Genomic DNA, 13386 nt, shown 5'->3' on the forward strand with positions numbered 1-13386 from the left:
ACACACACACACACACACACACACACACACACACAACACACATGCACACACACTTCTCAGGTGTGACGGTACCCTAAGTGCTCTTTTGTGTCTTCTTGAGAGTTGAAACGTTTTGTAATCCATAGAATATCCACAGAGCTCAGCTCACAAAACTTCTGGCGATTTATAATCTAACTATGGCTTCATGTGCCTTCTCTTCATATTCAGGGAGAACTGTCCCTAAAATGCATTAACTTGTCTGGGGTAGTATTAGGTCTCAATTAAGGTCTGCATATTGTCAGTTGTCTGAATGATTTACTACTGTATGTTCTTGGAATCCAAAACAGCAGTTAAAGTGTCCATGCAGAGACATATGATCCACACCCCCCACCCATGTGGTAGAGCCGTTCTTAAGGCGAGGGAAATACAGCAACTGTGTTTGCTAAAGTATTTCCTCTTCCTTGCTTTGTGCCCTATCTTTCCTTACAGACTACATGTGTAGATTAGAAGTTGTCAATGCACACCTCTGTGTGTGTGTGTGTGTGTGTGTGTGTGTGTGTGTGTGTGTGTGTGTGTGTGTGTGTGTGTGTGTGTGTGTGTGTGTGTGTGTGTGTGTATGTGTGTGTGTGTGTGTGTGTGCAAATTGTGTGAAAGTGAAAACTGGTTGCGAATGGAATGGCACAGTAGGGGAGAAGTGCCCTACAGTCATAGCCCTATTATTGTTAATGTTAACTAAACAATATCACACACACACACACACACACACACACACACACGCTGATTTGGAAAATAAATAGTGGCATGTCGTCCTCAGCCTAGTGGAAATGTGCGTAAATAATTTCATGGAAATTACACAGTGTGTTTGTGATTTGTGGCATTTTGTTCGAATCGGACCAATCATGTGAGCTTTGGAAGCCAATCTTAGCCAATCAGGATGGAACATGGGAAATGGTGCAGATCCGTGTTGATCACATGACTATGGAGATGGAGTATACCGAATTGTGTGATGTGTGGATAAAATGTGTACGAGTAATCTACAGAAATGTATTTTGCCTAAATTGGCCTCATGGTGGCGCTATAACAGGTCGTTGAGGAATATTTGGGGCAGAGGTTCGTCGTTGGCATCCAGGGAGTGTGTGTGCCAAGTTTGGCATGGATCGGGCCAACGGTGCAGGAGATTAGCTAGTAATGGACACATGCACGCACGCACACACACACACACACACACACACGGACAGAGTGCAAAACATACTCTCTCCCCATGCTTTCGGCCTCGTGGAGACAATAAATAAAATACTACCGGGAAAAGTTATACGATTACTAGTGTTTTAGACACACAAATACACAAAAGTAAACTTAAAATAATCAAAATAACAAATTATTTACTGCTGCAGTAGCGAAACTAAATTAAACGTTTGCTTTGGACGAATGTATTCTTCTTTGATAGAGGAGGAGGCATTCTTGTTGTGTTCAAACATCACCACAGAAGATTTATATTTTGGTGCCACGCTGTGGTACCCCGTGCAACGAGCATGACACCACTGGTGATCGCATTAGGCGCAATTAGTTTTCCAGCCACTTTAGACAGTGATTCAAATATTGCCACCCAATAAGACTGCAGAACAACAGTATGTACATGGCTCGCCGGCGCTTGGTGACATCTGTCACATATGCTTTCCCAGTTTTATTATTTCCCGCCCCCTTCTCTATTTTTTCTCTTTAGTATCGGAGGACTCATCCTAGACAAAACCGTCTCAGATCCGAACTTGGCAGGAATCATAGTTTATGCTCCAGTCATAAATGGTGAGCTGAGTTTTTTTTTCTTCTAATCTAAATTAATTTATTATGTACATTTTGATGGAATATGAAGACGAACACACACACGCACACGCTCACACGCACGCACACACACTTACTTACTTGCTTAAGGTTGTCCATCATATCCGATGATGACAATCCATCTCTATGTCTTGTGAGTGCTCACGTGTCTATGTAGTCCAATCCAATCTGCCACAAACAGGGCAGGGAAGAGCACTGGCTGGGGGGTGTGCGTGTGGTTCTAGCTTCATGTCTCCTTTGAAGTTTATTTGTGGCGAGCTGCCACCAGGTCGCATTTCCTCATGGCAGTCTTTAGTTGGTCTTTGTAGCGCTTTTGCGATCCTCCTGCCAAGGGAAGACCAAGATGGAGCTGGGCATGCGGTAGGCGTTCTTCTGGCATTCTTATGACGTGGCCTAGCCAGCGAAGCCCTAGCCCTAGCGCGAAGTTAGCGCTTGGTGCGCCCTCATGTGGCTGTTTAGACCAATTCTTGATCCGCACACGTTGTCACGCGTGGGGCAGACGTGTTGAACCTGGTTGGATAGTCCTTGCAGCGCTGCCTGCACTTCTCTGCGCGTCTCAGGGATGTCTCCACTTCCAGGTGGGAGACACGTCCCACTGGGAGGAGACCCCGGGCAGACCAAGGAAACACATTGACTCACTGGCCTTGGAACATCTTGGGATCCCCCAGGAGGAAGTCACTAATGTGGAGAGGGAAGTCTGGAGCTCTCTGGTGAAGCTGTTGCCCCCACGACCCGACTACGGATAAGCGGTTGAAGTTGGATGTATGGATGGAAAGTGTCAGTGATGTCATGGACACTCATTTGGTCTCACTTCCTTCCTGGACTACATGTTGTCTCAGTAAAACAGCCCTCTCCCTCCACAGGTGGCCAAATGACCCACCTTGCCCTAATGCAGTGGTTCTCAAAGTGGGGTCCTGAGAGTCCTTTAGGGGGTTCCACGGGGTCCACAGCAAAATGTGTTGTTCAAACGGCCTATTTTATATTTTGTCAGGATCTGCCTTCTGTGGGTTGTGTTTGGTGTTCCTGATTCTTATTTTGAAGTGATGCTTTGTGTTTCCTGTCCTCCTTTGTAGTAGTTTCCTGCCTTGTCTCACCTTCCCTGATTTTTGGTTCTTTGTTTCACCTGTGTCTTGTTTTTCCACCAGCCAATCCTTGTGTTGATTTGATTTGAGTTCACCTGTGTCCTGTTAATCTTGTACCTATTTAAGCCCTGTGTTTGGTTTTGTTCCCTGTTGGATTATTGTATTGTCACCTGAGTTCCAAGTCTATGTTTTGTTTGCTAGTGTTTGCACCATACTGCTATACTAGGTCTTTTTTTTAATAAAGACTTCTAAGATCCCGACTTCCTTGCATTTGGGTCCTGCTTGAATACCACCTCCTGACAGAATAATCCAACCCCCTTTGGACCCAGCGAGAAGAGTTTTGCTTTTTATTTATTTCCAAGATGCCAGCAGTTTGGAGCAAGCCGCTAGTGAGCCCAGGTCTGTCGGTGCACACACCTGTGACACCTGCCTGTACTCTGCCTTCTCCTGCCCATGCCTTGCCCACCCAGGGGCTCCACGTTCCTCACCCTGAGCGTTATGGAGGTAATCCTGAGTCCTGTGACTCTTTCCTTGCCCAGTGTTGGGCAGTTTTTGAGGATCAGGCACCTGCCTTCTCCACTGAACATTTCCGCCTGGCTTATGTGAGGTACATGCTCACAGGAGAGGCCCTATCCTGGGATATTGATGTGTGGGAGGAGGAACAAAGTTTTTGCTCCAGCTACAACTCTTTCACAACAGAGCTGAGAAGAGTTTTTGGTTCTCCAGTATCTAGTGTTCCTGAACCTGTGCTGCCCAGCGCCACCAAGTCCATGCCTGTGCTGCCCAGCGAACCTGTGCTGCCCAGCGCCACTGAGCCTGCGCTGCCCAGCGCCACCGAGCCTGCGCTGCCCAGCACCACCAAGTCCATGCTTGTGCTGCCCAGCACCACCAAGTCCATGCCTGTGCTGCCCAGCACCACCAAGTCCATGCCTGTGCTGCCCAGCGAACCCGAGCTGCCCAGCGCACCCGAGCTGCCCAGCGAACCCGAGCTGCCCAGCGCACCCGAGCTGCCCAGCGAACCCGAGCTGCCCAGCGCACCCGAGCTGCCCAGCGCCACCGAGCCTGCGCTGCCCAGCGCCACCAAGTCCATGCCTGTGCTGCCCAGCGAACCCGGGCTGCCCAGCGCACCCGAGCTGCCCAGCGCACCCGAGCTGCCCAGCGCACCCGAGCTGCCCAGCGCACCCGAGCTGCCCAGTGCCACCGAGCCTGCGCTGCCCAGCGCCACCGAGCCTGCGCTGCCCAGCGCCACCGAGCCTGCGCTGCCCAGCGCCACCAAGTCCATGCCTGTGCTGCCCAGCACCACCAAGTCCATGCCTGTGCTGCCCAGCGAACCCGGGCTGCCCAGCGCACCCGAGCTGCCCAGCGCACCCGAGCTGCCCAGCGCACCCGAGCTGCCCAGTGCCACCGAGCCTGCGCTGCCCAGCGCCACCGAGCTGCCCAGTGTCACTGTGCCCGGTGCTGCTGACACTCTTTTGCATTGCACCTCGTTGGCCGTCCCTATACCTGCCTGCTTTGTGAAATTCCCTGTTCTTGTCTGTAATGACTCGGTTCCCGTCTACCCTGAGCCGACTCCAGCCCAAGACCCATTTGAGGGGTCTCGTTTGGTCGTGTTCAGGGGAACCCGTGGGACCTCCAGAAGGGGGCGTGCGCGACATGGTTCCCGACACCACCAACGCTCCCTGTTGCCCAGCGTCCTGGATTCTTCGCTGCCCAGCGCCTTGGAGGCTCCACTGCTGCCCAGTGCTACAGTGACTCTGCCCCCAGTTTTGCCTGAGATTGTGTTGGCTGGTGCTGCCAACATCCTGTCTGTCCCCGCCTGTAAGTCTGTGTCCTCGTCTGTCCCCGCCTGTAAGTCTGTGTCCTCGTCTGTCCCCGTCTGTGTCCAGTCTGTGTCTTTGTCTGTCCCCGCCTCTGTCCCGTCTGTGCCCTCGTCGGCTTCCCCCGCCTGTGTTCCACATGTTTACCCGGTCGTCGCCATCACCAACGTCGTGCCTGTATCCCAATCAACTTTCCTCGCCGATGCTCTGCCAGCGGACTATGCCGACGCCCGGCCAGACATCCTGTTGGCTGTCACTGTTGACAGTTTGCCAGGAACCCTGTCCCTTTACCCTGCTGACACCCCCGTTGAACATTCTGAACTGCCTCTGGTTGTTGCTGTTGTACCAAACCCAGTCTCCCCACAGCCACCAGACCCTAGTTCTGCCATTTCAGTGTTCCCACAGCCACCAGACCCTAGTTCTGCCATTTCAGTGTTCCCACAGCCACCAGACCCTAGTTCTGCCATTTCAGTGTTCCCACAGCCACCAGACCCTAGTTCTGCCATTTCAGTGTTCCCACAGCCACAAGACCCTTGTTCTGCCATGTCAGTGTCCTCCCAGCCACCAGACCCTTGTTCTGCCATTTCAGTGTTCCCACAGCCACCAGACCCTTGTTCTGCCATTTCAGTGTCCTCCCAGCCACCAGACCCTTGTTCTGTCCTCCCAGTGTCCCCACAGACACCGGATCCCTGTTCTGTCCTTCCAGTGTCCCCTCAGCCACCAGACTCCTGTTCTGTTTTCCCAGTGTCCCCTCAGCCTCCAGATTCCTGTTCTGACCTCCCAGTGTCCCCCCAGCCACCAGACCCTTGTTCTGTGCACCTATTATCCCCACAGTCACCAGACCCTTGTTCTGCCCTCTCAGTGTCCCCCGAGCCACCAGACCCTTGTTCTGCCCTCTCAGTGTCCCCCGAGCCACCAGACCCTTGCTCTGTCCTCCCAGTGTCCCCACTGACACCGGAACCCTGTTCTGTGCTCCCAGTGTTCCCTCAGCCACCAGACTCCTATTCTGTGCTCCTAGTGTCCCCACAGTGTTCTGTCCTCCCAGTGTTTCCCCAGCCTTGTGAGGCCTGTTGTGTTCTCCCAGTACCCCTTCGACCACCTGACCAATGTTCTTCTTCCCCTATGCCTCAGTGTCCACTACCCCAGTCCCTGTCTCCATGTCCTCCTGAGCCTTTGTCCCCATGCTCTACAGAGCCATTATGTCCCAGCCCTCTTCAGCCTCTTTGCCCTAGACCCAGCACTGCTCATCATAGTCCCATTTCTAGCCCTGTCCCTGGCCACCTTTCTTCCCCAGTTTTGCAGCCTTTCTCCCCTGTGTCCCAGTATGCCAGGCCCTTTGTTCCCCAAGCTACTTCCTCTTCCCAGCCTCCTCTGTTCCGTTCTGAAATATCCTGCCCTTTGGTGGAGGGTTCGCTTGGTCTGCCTACTGCTCTCCCTTTCTGTTTGTCTGCCTGTCTCCCTCTCTGCGTGTCTGCTAGTTTGTCTGCTAGTCTTTTAGTCCGTCTGTCTACCCCCCAGTCCTCCTGTCTACCCTCTGACTTTCGTTCCCGCCTGATGTTGTGTGAGATCACCTGTTTGTCCGCTTGCCTGCCTGTGTGTCAGTTAATCTGTTTGTCTGTTGGTTTGTCTGAGTTGATGCCTGTCTGCTTGTCTATGTGCCTATCTGCTTGTCTGTCAGTGTGTTTGACCACTTCAATGTGATTCCGGTTGTATGGTTGTGCGTGATTCCTACTCGGTCTTGTCTATTTTCTGCCCGTTTCTCGTCACCTTTTCCTTGCCAGTGTCCTCTATCCTTCTCTCTGTTCTGTTTGGTCAGTCTTCCCCAGCCCCTCTCCACCCTGCCTTAGTCCCCAGCCCCTGGCCCGTTGCTCTAGCCCAGTTCTGTTTCCGCCCTGCCCCCTCTGTCTTGCCCTGTCCCTCCAGTTCAGTCCTGTCCCTCAGTGCAGTGCCCTGGTCCCTCCGCTGGACCACCTCCCGTTTGTTGTTTTTATGGTGCGTCTCGGGATCCGCCCCTTTGAAGGGGCGTACTGTCAGGATCTGCCTTCTGTGGGTTGTGTTTGGTGTTCCTGATTCTTATTTTGAAGTGATGCTTTGTGTTTCCTGTCCTCCTTTGTAGTAGTTTCCTGCCTTGTCTCACCTTCCCTGATTTTTGGTTCTTTGTTTCACCTGTGTCTTGTTTTTCCCCCAGCCAATCCTTGTGTTGATTTGATTTGAGTTCACCTGTGTCCTGTTAATCTTGTACCTATTTAAGCCCTGTGTTTGGTTTTGTTCCCTGTTGGATTATTGTATTGTCACCTGAGTTCCAAGTCTATGTTTTGTTTGCTAGTGTTTGCACCATACTGCTATACTAGGTCTTTTTTTGAATAAAGACTTCTAAGATCCCGACTTCCTTGCATTTGGGTCCTGCTTGAATACCACCTCCTGACATATTTTGATTATTCAAAAAACAATTGCAAGCTCATAGCGTGTGTTGTAAACTCTAAGTACTGGACCCTCGTCTGGTTTGACAGACAGGTAGTTTGTGCAGGCTGGGTGGTGTGTGATAATCCGGTTGAAGTATTCCTTTGGTACGGCAGTGTCGTGTTATTGTAAGTTTATTACACAAACAGGAACATATATAGTGTTGGATCATAATGACGTGACCACAAGATATCAGACATAATAACCGCTAACTGCAGCAAGGCTGACCTTGCTGTCTGAGATGTCTCTCGTAGCCTAACTATAAAGTATGCTACAGATCAGTCAGTACACAATACATATCAAGTACACTGTGTCTCACGTTCAAGTACACAGCCATGGGCGATCATGATTATAAGTAGCGTGTAGCACCGTGACGCATTGTGAGCTTGCTAATGTGAGCTTCCTATTGTGAGCTTGCTATTGTGATCTTCCTATTGTGAGCTTCCTATTGTGAGCTTCCTATTGTGAGCTTGCTATTGTGAGCTTGCTATAGGGTATGCGACTATGCACATGCATAAAATAAGTGGCAAAGTGACACTCACTTTGCAATCAGATAGGACCTGTTTGGATGTATGGCCTGTCAAGGCAAGAATGTAGTTGTGACTGTGAGAACAAGCATTTCCGTGGGTCCCCAGCCAAAAACGATGAGAACCACATGGCCCGCCTCAAGGGATTGAAGAGCACTCGGCAGTCATTCCTGCAGGGCATTCCACACTTCCATTTGACACCAACAGATACATTCTCATCATACTGACAATTTGTCAAACTCCAGTCCCCCACCCACCCCTTTTCCTTTCCCTCACTGTATCTGTTTCTTTTCCCTTTTTACCTCCTCTATGATGATTTCCTGTTTTGACTATATAGTTGTGTATATTCGTATACGTCTCTAAATGTTTTGATGAATTGATATTGATGATAGGCCCTATTGTAAACAAGTGTAATGCTTTATGGTGTTGTCCACTCACAGTTAAGTTTTTGTTTTTGTATTGAGTTGTACTTGAAATGTACTGTAATTCTGCAAACAGGAACTCTCAAATGAGGTCTTCATCCTTTCTCGAGAGGAAATTGCTCTTTAAACTTTTTACAGGATTTAGCAGACACTTAACCCAGAGCGACTTACAATAGGCAAGGTAAGCACTGACACTGTATATCAATAAACTAGGATCCTGAGTAAACCAATAACATAGTGTAGTGCCCCAGACAAGACCTGGCCACAACAACTCTGCCAATCAGGCTCAGCTCTAGGTAGGTTCTGTGCCACTTTGACGAGTGGGAGACTGGGGTTTGATCCCTGCTCTGCAAGAATTCCTATATATCTGACATAGTCGGCAGCGGTGGCCGAACGGTTTGCGGAGCGGTCTTGATATCGGAAGGTCGCTAGTTCGTATCCCCGTACCGCCAAGTTAAAATTACCACCGCTGAAGTGCCCTTGGACAAGGCATTGAACCTCTACCATGAAATGTTCTATGAGCAGGGCCTGGCTGTAAACAAGTTCTTGAGCTTAGTCCAGTTACCCTGGGTAAACATAGTACCTTTCCTTTCCTTTACATGGATTGTGAGGGACATGAGGGACGTTGTAAAGCATAGGCATAAAGGCTAGATGGCTCAAGGCGTAGTCTCCGATGTATTTCACCTGGCGGCCATCTTGCTTCGGTGCAACAGTACAATATGTTCTATGGCAGCTCAAACAAAAATAGTCATAACATGCTTAAGTCTTGACGGATTTAGAAACGGGTTGGTTTATTACAAACGTTATCAATGTGGCTATGATTCAGGATGCTTATCTACTTAATGTTATTTTTTTATATGAACGTCATATAAAAGCATATAAGTATGCGGATGTCTCTGACGTTTATAACAAACCAAACCGTTTGAAAATCGGTTGAAAATTGAGCAAGTTACGGTTATTTAAAAGTACATGCCCCATAGACACAATGTTATGCTGCCTCGAAGTAAGATGGCCGCCACATCGATGACGCTCTCCAATGGCTAGCAGCACGGGTGAGCCATCTAGCCTTTCTTATATATATATGTTGTGAAGTGTGAAGGATAGATCTAGTAGCAGTTACATCTGGAGGAACTGACTATCTAGTCCATGCCCCCTTAGCGGGGGCAACAGTTCCAGAAGAGAGCTCCAGACCAGATCTCCAGAGCAACATTTGTAACTTGGGGGGATCCCGAGGCGCTCCAAGGCCAGTTTGGAGATATAATCCCACCATGTGGTCCTTGGTCTGCCCAGAGGCTAGCTCTGGTCCATAGCTCTAATGCGTTGCATTTAGGCTCGCATGAATGCAGACCAGCCTCTCGTCTTTAGCGTAAATAAAAATAATGTTTTTTCTACTCACCCAAACAAAGGCGGGTTGTGTCATTAGAAAGCCTACTTTCCTTAGTGGATGCACTCTGAGCCCCCCACCACACGTATAAACGGTACTTTTTGGCCCGAAAGGGCGCATTGGAGTAACTAAAAGTATTTTTTGTCTCCACCAGGCCGAAGGCATGGGGAGAGAGTATGTTTTGTTACCAGCTAATCTCCGCCACCGTTGGCCCGATCCATGCCAAACTTTGCACACACACCCCCTGGATGCCAACGACGAACCTCTGCCCCAAATATTCCTCAATGACCTGTTGTAGCGCCACCATGAGGCCGAACACATTTCTGTCGATTACTCATACAAAATGTTATCCATACATCACACAATTCGGTATACACTATCTCCATAGTCATGTGATCAACACGGATCTGCACCATTTCCCATCTTCCATCCTGATTGGCTAAGATCGGCTTCCAAAGCTCACAAGATTGGTCCGTTTCAAACAAAATGGAACAAATCACAAATGCAGTGTGCAATCTTCGTGAAATTATACATGCACATTTCCACTAGGCCGAGGACGACATGCCACTATTTCTTTTCCAAATCAGCCTCACGGTGGCGCTATAACAGGGCAATTCCTGTTATAGGCCATGGAAAAACATTTTCCCTGCATCCCTCCACATCTGCCGGTTATAGTGCCACCATGAGGCCGATTTCTGAAAAAAGAACGCACAGATTTCATCCAAATCTCACGCAAATCATTACACATGATCTCTGTAGTCATGTGATCAAGGCGACTCTGTTGGATTTCTTAGATTCTACACACTGATTGGCTAAGATTGCTTTCCAAAGTTTTCAGGAGTGGCCCGTTTTGTACAAAATGCTGCATGTCCTGCTCATCCAGAATTCTGTCCTCAGAGATGCTATGAGTGATCTGGCTCTGCATTTCCTCAACAAAATGAAGACAATTGTTGCAAAAAACAAACATGTTTATATTACTCCTAAACATTTTGCCAAACATCCCACACACTCCTATCCTCCTGGTGGAGACCTGTGCCCAGAACGGCACTTTTTCTAGTTTTCTCTGCATAGCATCAATATAATCACGCTTGAGCAATATCTATTGTCTCACATCTTTGATCATTTATCTGGAAGCGAAGACCCAGCCACAGACATCCACTACAAAAGTAAAAGACAAAACCTCATTAACCTCACAGCTCGTGTGAGCATAAGGTATGGTCCTTTGAGGGGTTAATTACAGATACTGTACCTCTGTACCTAATTGATTGATGGCTAGTTGTCAAGTAGCCTCGGAAACTCAGACGTTTTTATTTCCAGGGAGAAAGAAGTCGTCAAGCAACTGTTGCGTTATTTAGATGGTATGCATGCTTACTTGATGAATCATCCCAAGGTGATTACGGAGAGATTTACTGAGTTATTTAAACACAAAGGTAGGCCGGGTCCCTGGTATCTGGTGACATGGTCTGGTAGCTCCGTCATCATTCTGAAGGCCCATTCACTCATAATAAATGTACTGTAGAGGCAGGAAGAATGGAGTTTTAGGCATCTGTGTGTGGGTGTGTGCGCATCATTATCTAGCTAAATCCTGTAGCCCATTGTTGGCACGCATGACAGTAACTTTTATTTTTGTAGAAGAGGCAAAGTAATATTGTTTATGCCGTTTGCTTTGATGGAATAATTGATTGTGTGTTCTAAATAAATTGTGCAAAACATTGTTTTACTGTAAGGTCTCTTTTCCCTTGATTCTTTTTCTTTTTTAGTATCTAGTATTAGTTTACTATAATTAAATTAATTAACACTATAATCAACACAACTAACTTTATTTAGAACACAGTCAACACACCCAAATCAAATCACTATGATTTTTCAATCAAAGCAAACAGCATAAACAAGTTTAGTTTGCCTCTTCTACAAAAATAAAAGTTACAAGTTAGTTACATGCAGCCTGTCGCGCGTGCCAAGCTGTCCTTCTCGGAGGACAGTCTGGTGAGACCATGCGGGCCAAGATGGGCAGTGTCGATAGGCCAATCAGAGGCAGGCGGGTGTTAGAATAGATTCGGACGTAGAATAGATTCACGTGTTGTCTGCCTATGCTGATAGGAAGCCAGCTATCTGGTTAAGTCACATGTGGGTGAGGGGGAGGGCAGGTGAGGAAGCAGGCAGAGATAAGTAGGAGACACTGAAAATACCAACACCAACCATCAGGAGGTAAAAATGGAAAATAAACATATACAGTGAGGGGGGAAAGGTTATGCCTGCTGAGTGTCAAAAAACGGCTTTCTGGCCTACATCCACGTTAAACAACGTTAAACTCACTTTGCCACTCGATTTGACACTCACTTTATGCATGTGCATTCCCTCTATTGTTTGTACATGTTTTCTCATGCCAATGAAGTGAATTGTGTGTGTGTGTGTGTGTGTGTGTGTGTGTGTGTGTGTGTTCGTGCGTGCGTATTGAACCACTTTTGTTTCATGTCCCATCTGTCTCTCACTGCCACAGGTATTGGGGGAAACCTAGTCTCCATCCAGTCTAGTCGTATTGCAACTCATTTGCATATGAATTGCATACCAGGAGAGGTGCCTGAGGATCGTAGAGGCTGCTACAACCCCTGCTGCACTTTCTGTGGCTCAGGTAAATGGCTGTTGATTAAAACAAAGACACATATAAAGAAAATGTTGTCTTCTTTTAACTTGAACGTTTTTTTAGTTTTTTTGCCCCTACCCCCCTTTCACTCAAGAGGCTTGCCTTTTGCCAAGCTGCCATTTAAATATAATTTAATACATAAGAATAAGTAAATGCTGAACAAACAATGCTACAGTGTTATGAGTGGTGACTATTAGTAGCCTACCTTAAACACATGGGTGCATTTGGTTATATTATTTTGAGCTGTCTCACATCCTGTGAATCCTGACTTCACTGCCTGACCCCTATGGCCTGACCATGCCCACCTTGTGGCCACGCCCACATTAAGGACCCCCATGTCATTGTCAGTCAGGTTCCAGTGCTCCACTCTATACTACTCTAATCAAATCTACTCTACTACTCTGTTCTGTTCGAATCTAAATTACTCTAACTAGGGCCAAACCATCGATCTGCCCAAGTGCTGTTGCTTTTGGTCATCCCTGGTCAGCTGATCTTCATATACATGATTCACCTGATGCAAGGAGGTCTAACCTTGCCCACCCCTGTCTTCATTATCTTCTTCTTGTGTGCCGCCCTGATTCAAGTAAGCCAGGCTTGTTTCTCTCTGCACCATTCATTCGCCATTAGATCACTGCTTTCCTGCTCCATTGCATTGTGTCTCGTCTCCAGTAATCGCCTTGCCCCTTTCACAGGTCTTTGTGTTGCTCTGTATGGCCGACTGGATGGTCCACTGCCTATGGCGAAGGGGCAAGGACCCCGACAGCTACTCTATCCCATACCTCACAGCCATGGGGGACCTACTGGGAACTGCTCTGCTCTCGCTTGCCTTTCTCCTACTCTGGACCCTTGGGGACCCAGGCAGCACTTAGCAGGAATGCTTGAACAGTACTGTGCACACACCGGGGGGGGGGGGGGGGGGGGGGCAGCATGGTGGGGGGGGCTCATGGTGTGGAGGAGGAAAGCCTCCACACCGGGGGGGCAGCATGGTGGGGGGGGCTCATGGTGTGGAGGAGGAAAGCCTCCACACCGGGGGGGGGAGGGGGGGGCAGCATGGTGGGGGGGGCTCATGGTGTGGAGGAGGAAAGTCTCCACACCGGGGGGGGGGGGGGGGGCAGCATGGCGGGGGGGGCTCATGGTGTGGAGGAGGAAAGTCTCCACACCGGGGGGGGGGCAGCATGGTGGGGGGGGCTCATGGTGTGGAGGAGGAAAGCCTCCACACCGGGGGGGGGGGG

At 48.9% G+C, this 13386-nt stretch overlaps 1 protein-coding gene across 1 annotated transcript in view; it reads left to right on the plus strand.

The window, feature by feature from the left end:
• Nucleotides 1–13023, plus strand: part of slc41a2a (solute carrier family 41 member 2a) — a gene marked incomplete at both ends in the record, with an annotated part of 193962 nt that extends 180939 nt beyond the window's left edge. The window contains 4 exons of the mRNA XM_080762124.1: nucleotides 1703–1782; nucleotides 12011–12142; nucleotides 12589–12737; nucleotides 12847–13023. Coding sequence (XP_080618250.1) covers nucleotides 1703–1782; nucleotides 12011–12142; nucleotides 12589–12737; nucleotides 12847–13023 — 538 coding nt within the window. The remainder of the gene's footprint in view (nucleotides 1–1702; nucleotides 1783–12010; nucleotides 12143–12588; nucleotides 12738–12846) is intronic.
• Nucleotides 13024–13386: the final 363 nt, after the last annotated feature.

This window comes from Protomyctophum bolini (assembly GCF_963924005.1).
Source record: "Protomyctophum bolini genome assembly, chromosome: 4".
NCBI classification, from domain to species: Eukaryota; Metazoa; Chordata; class Actinopteri; order Myctophiformes; family Myctophidae; genus Protomyctophum; species Protomyctophum bolini.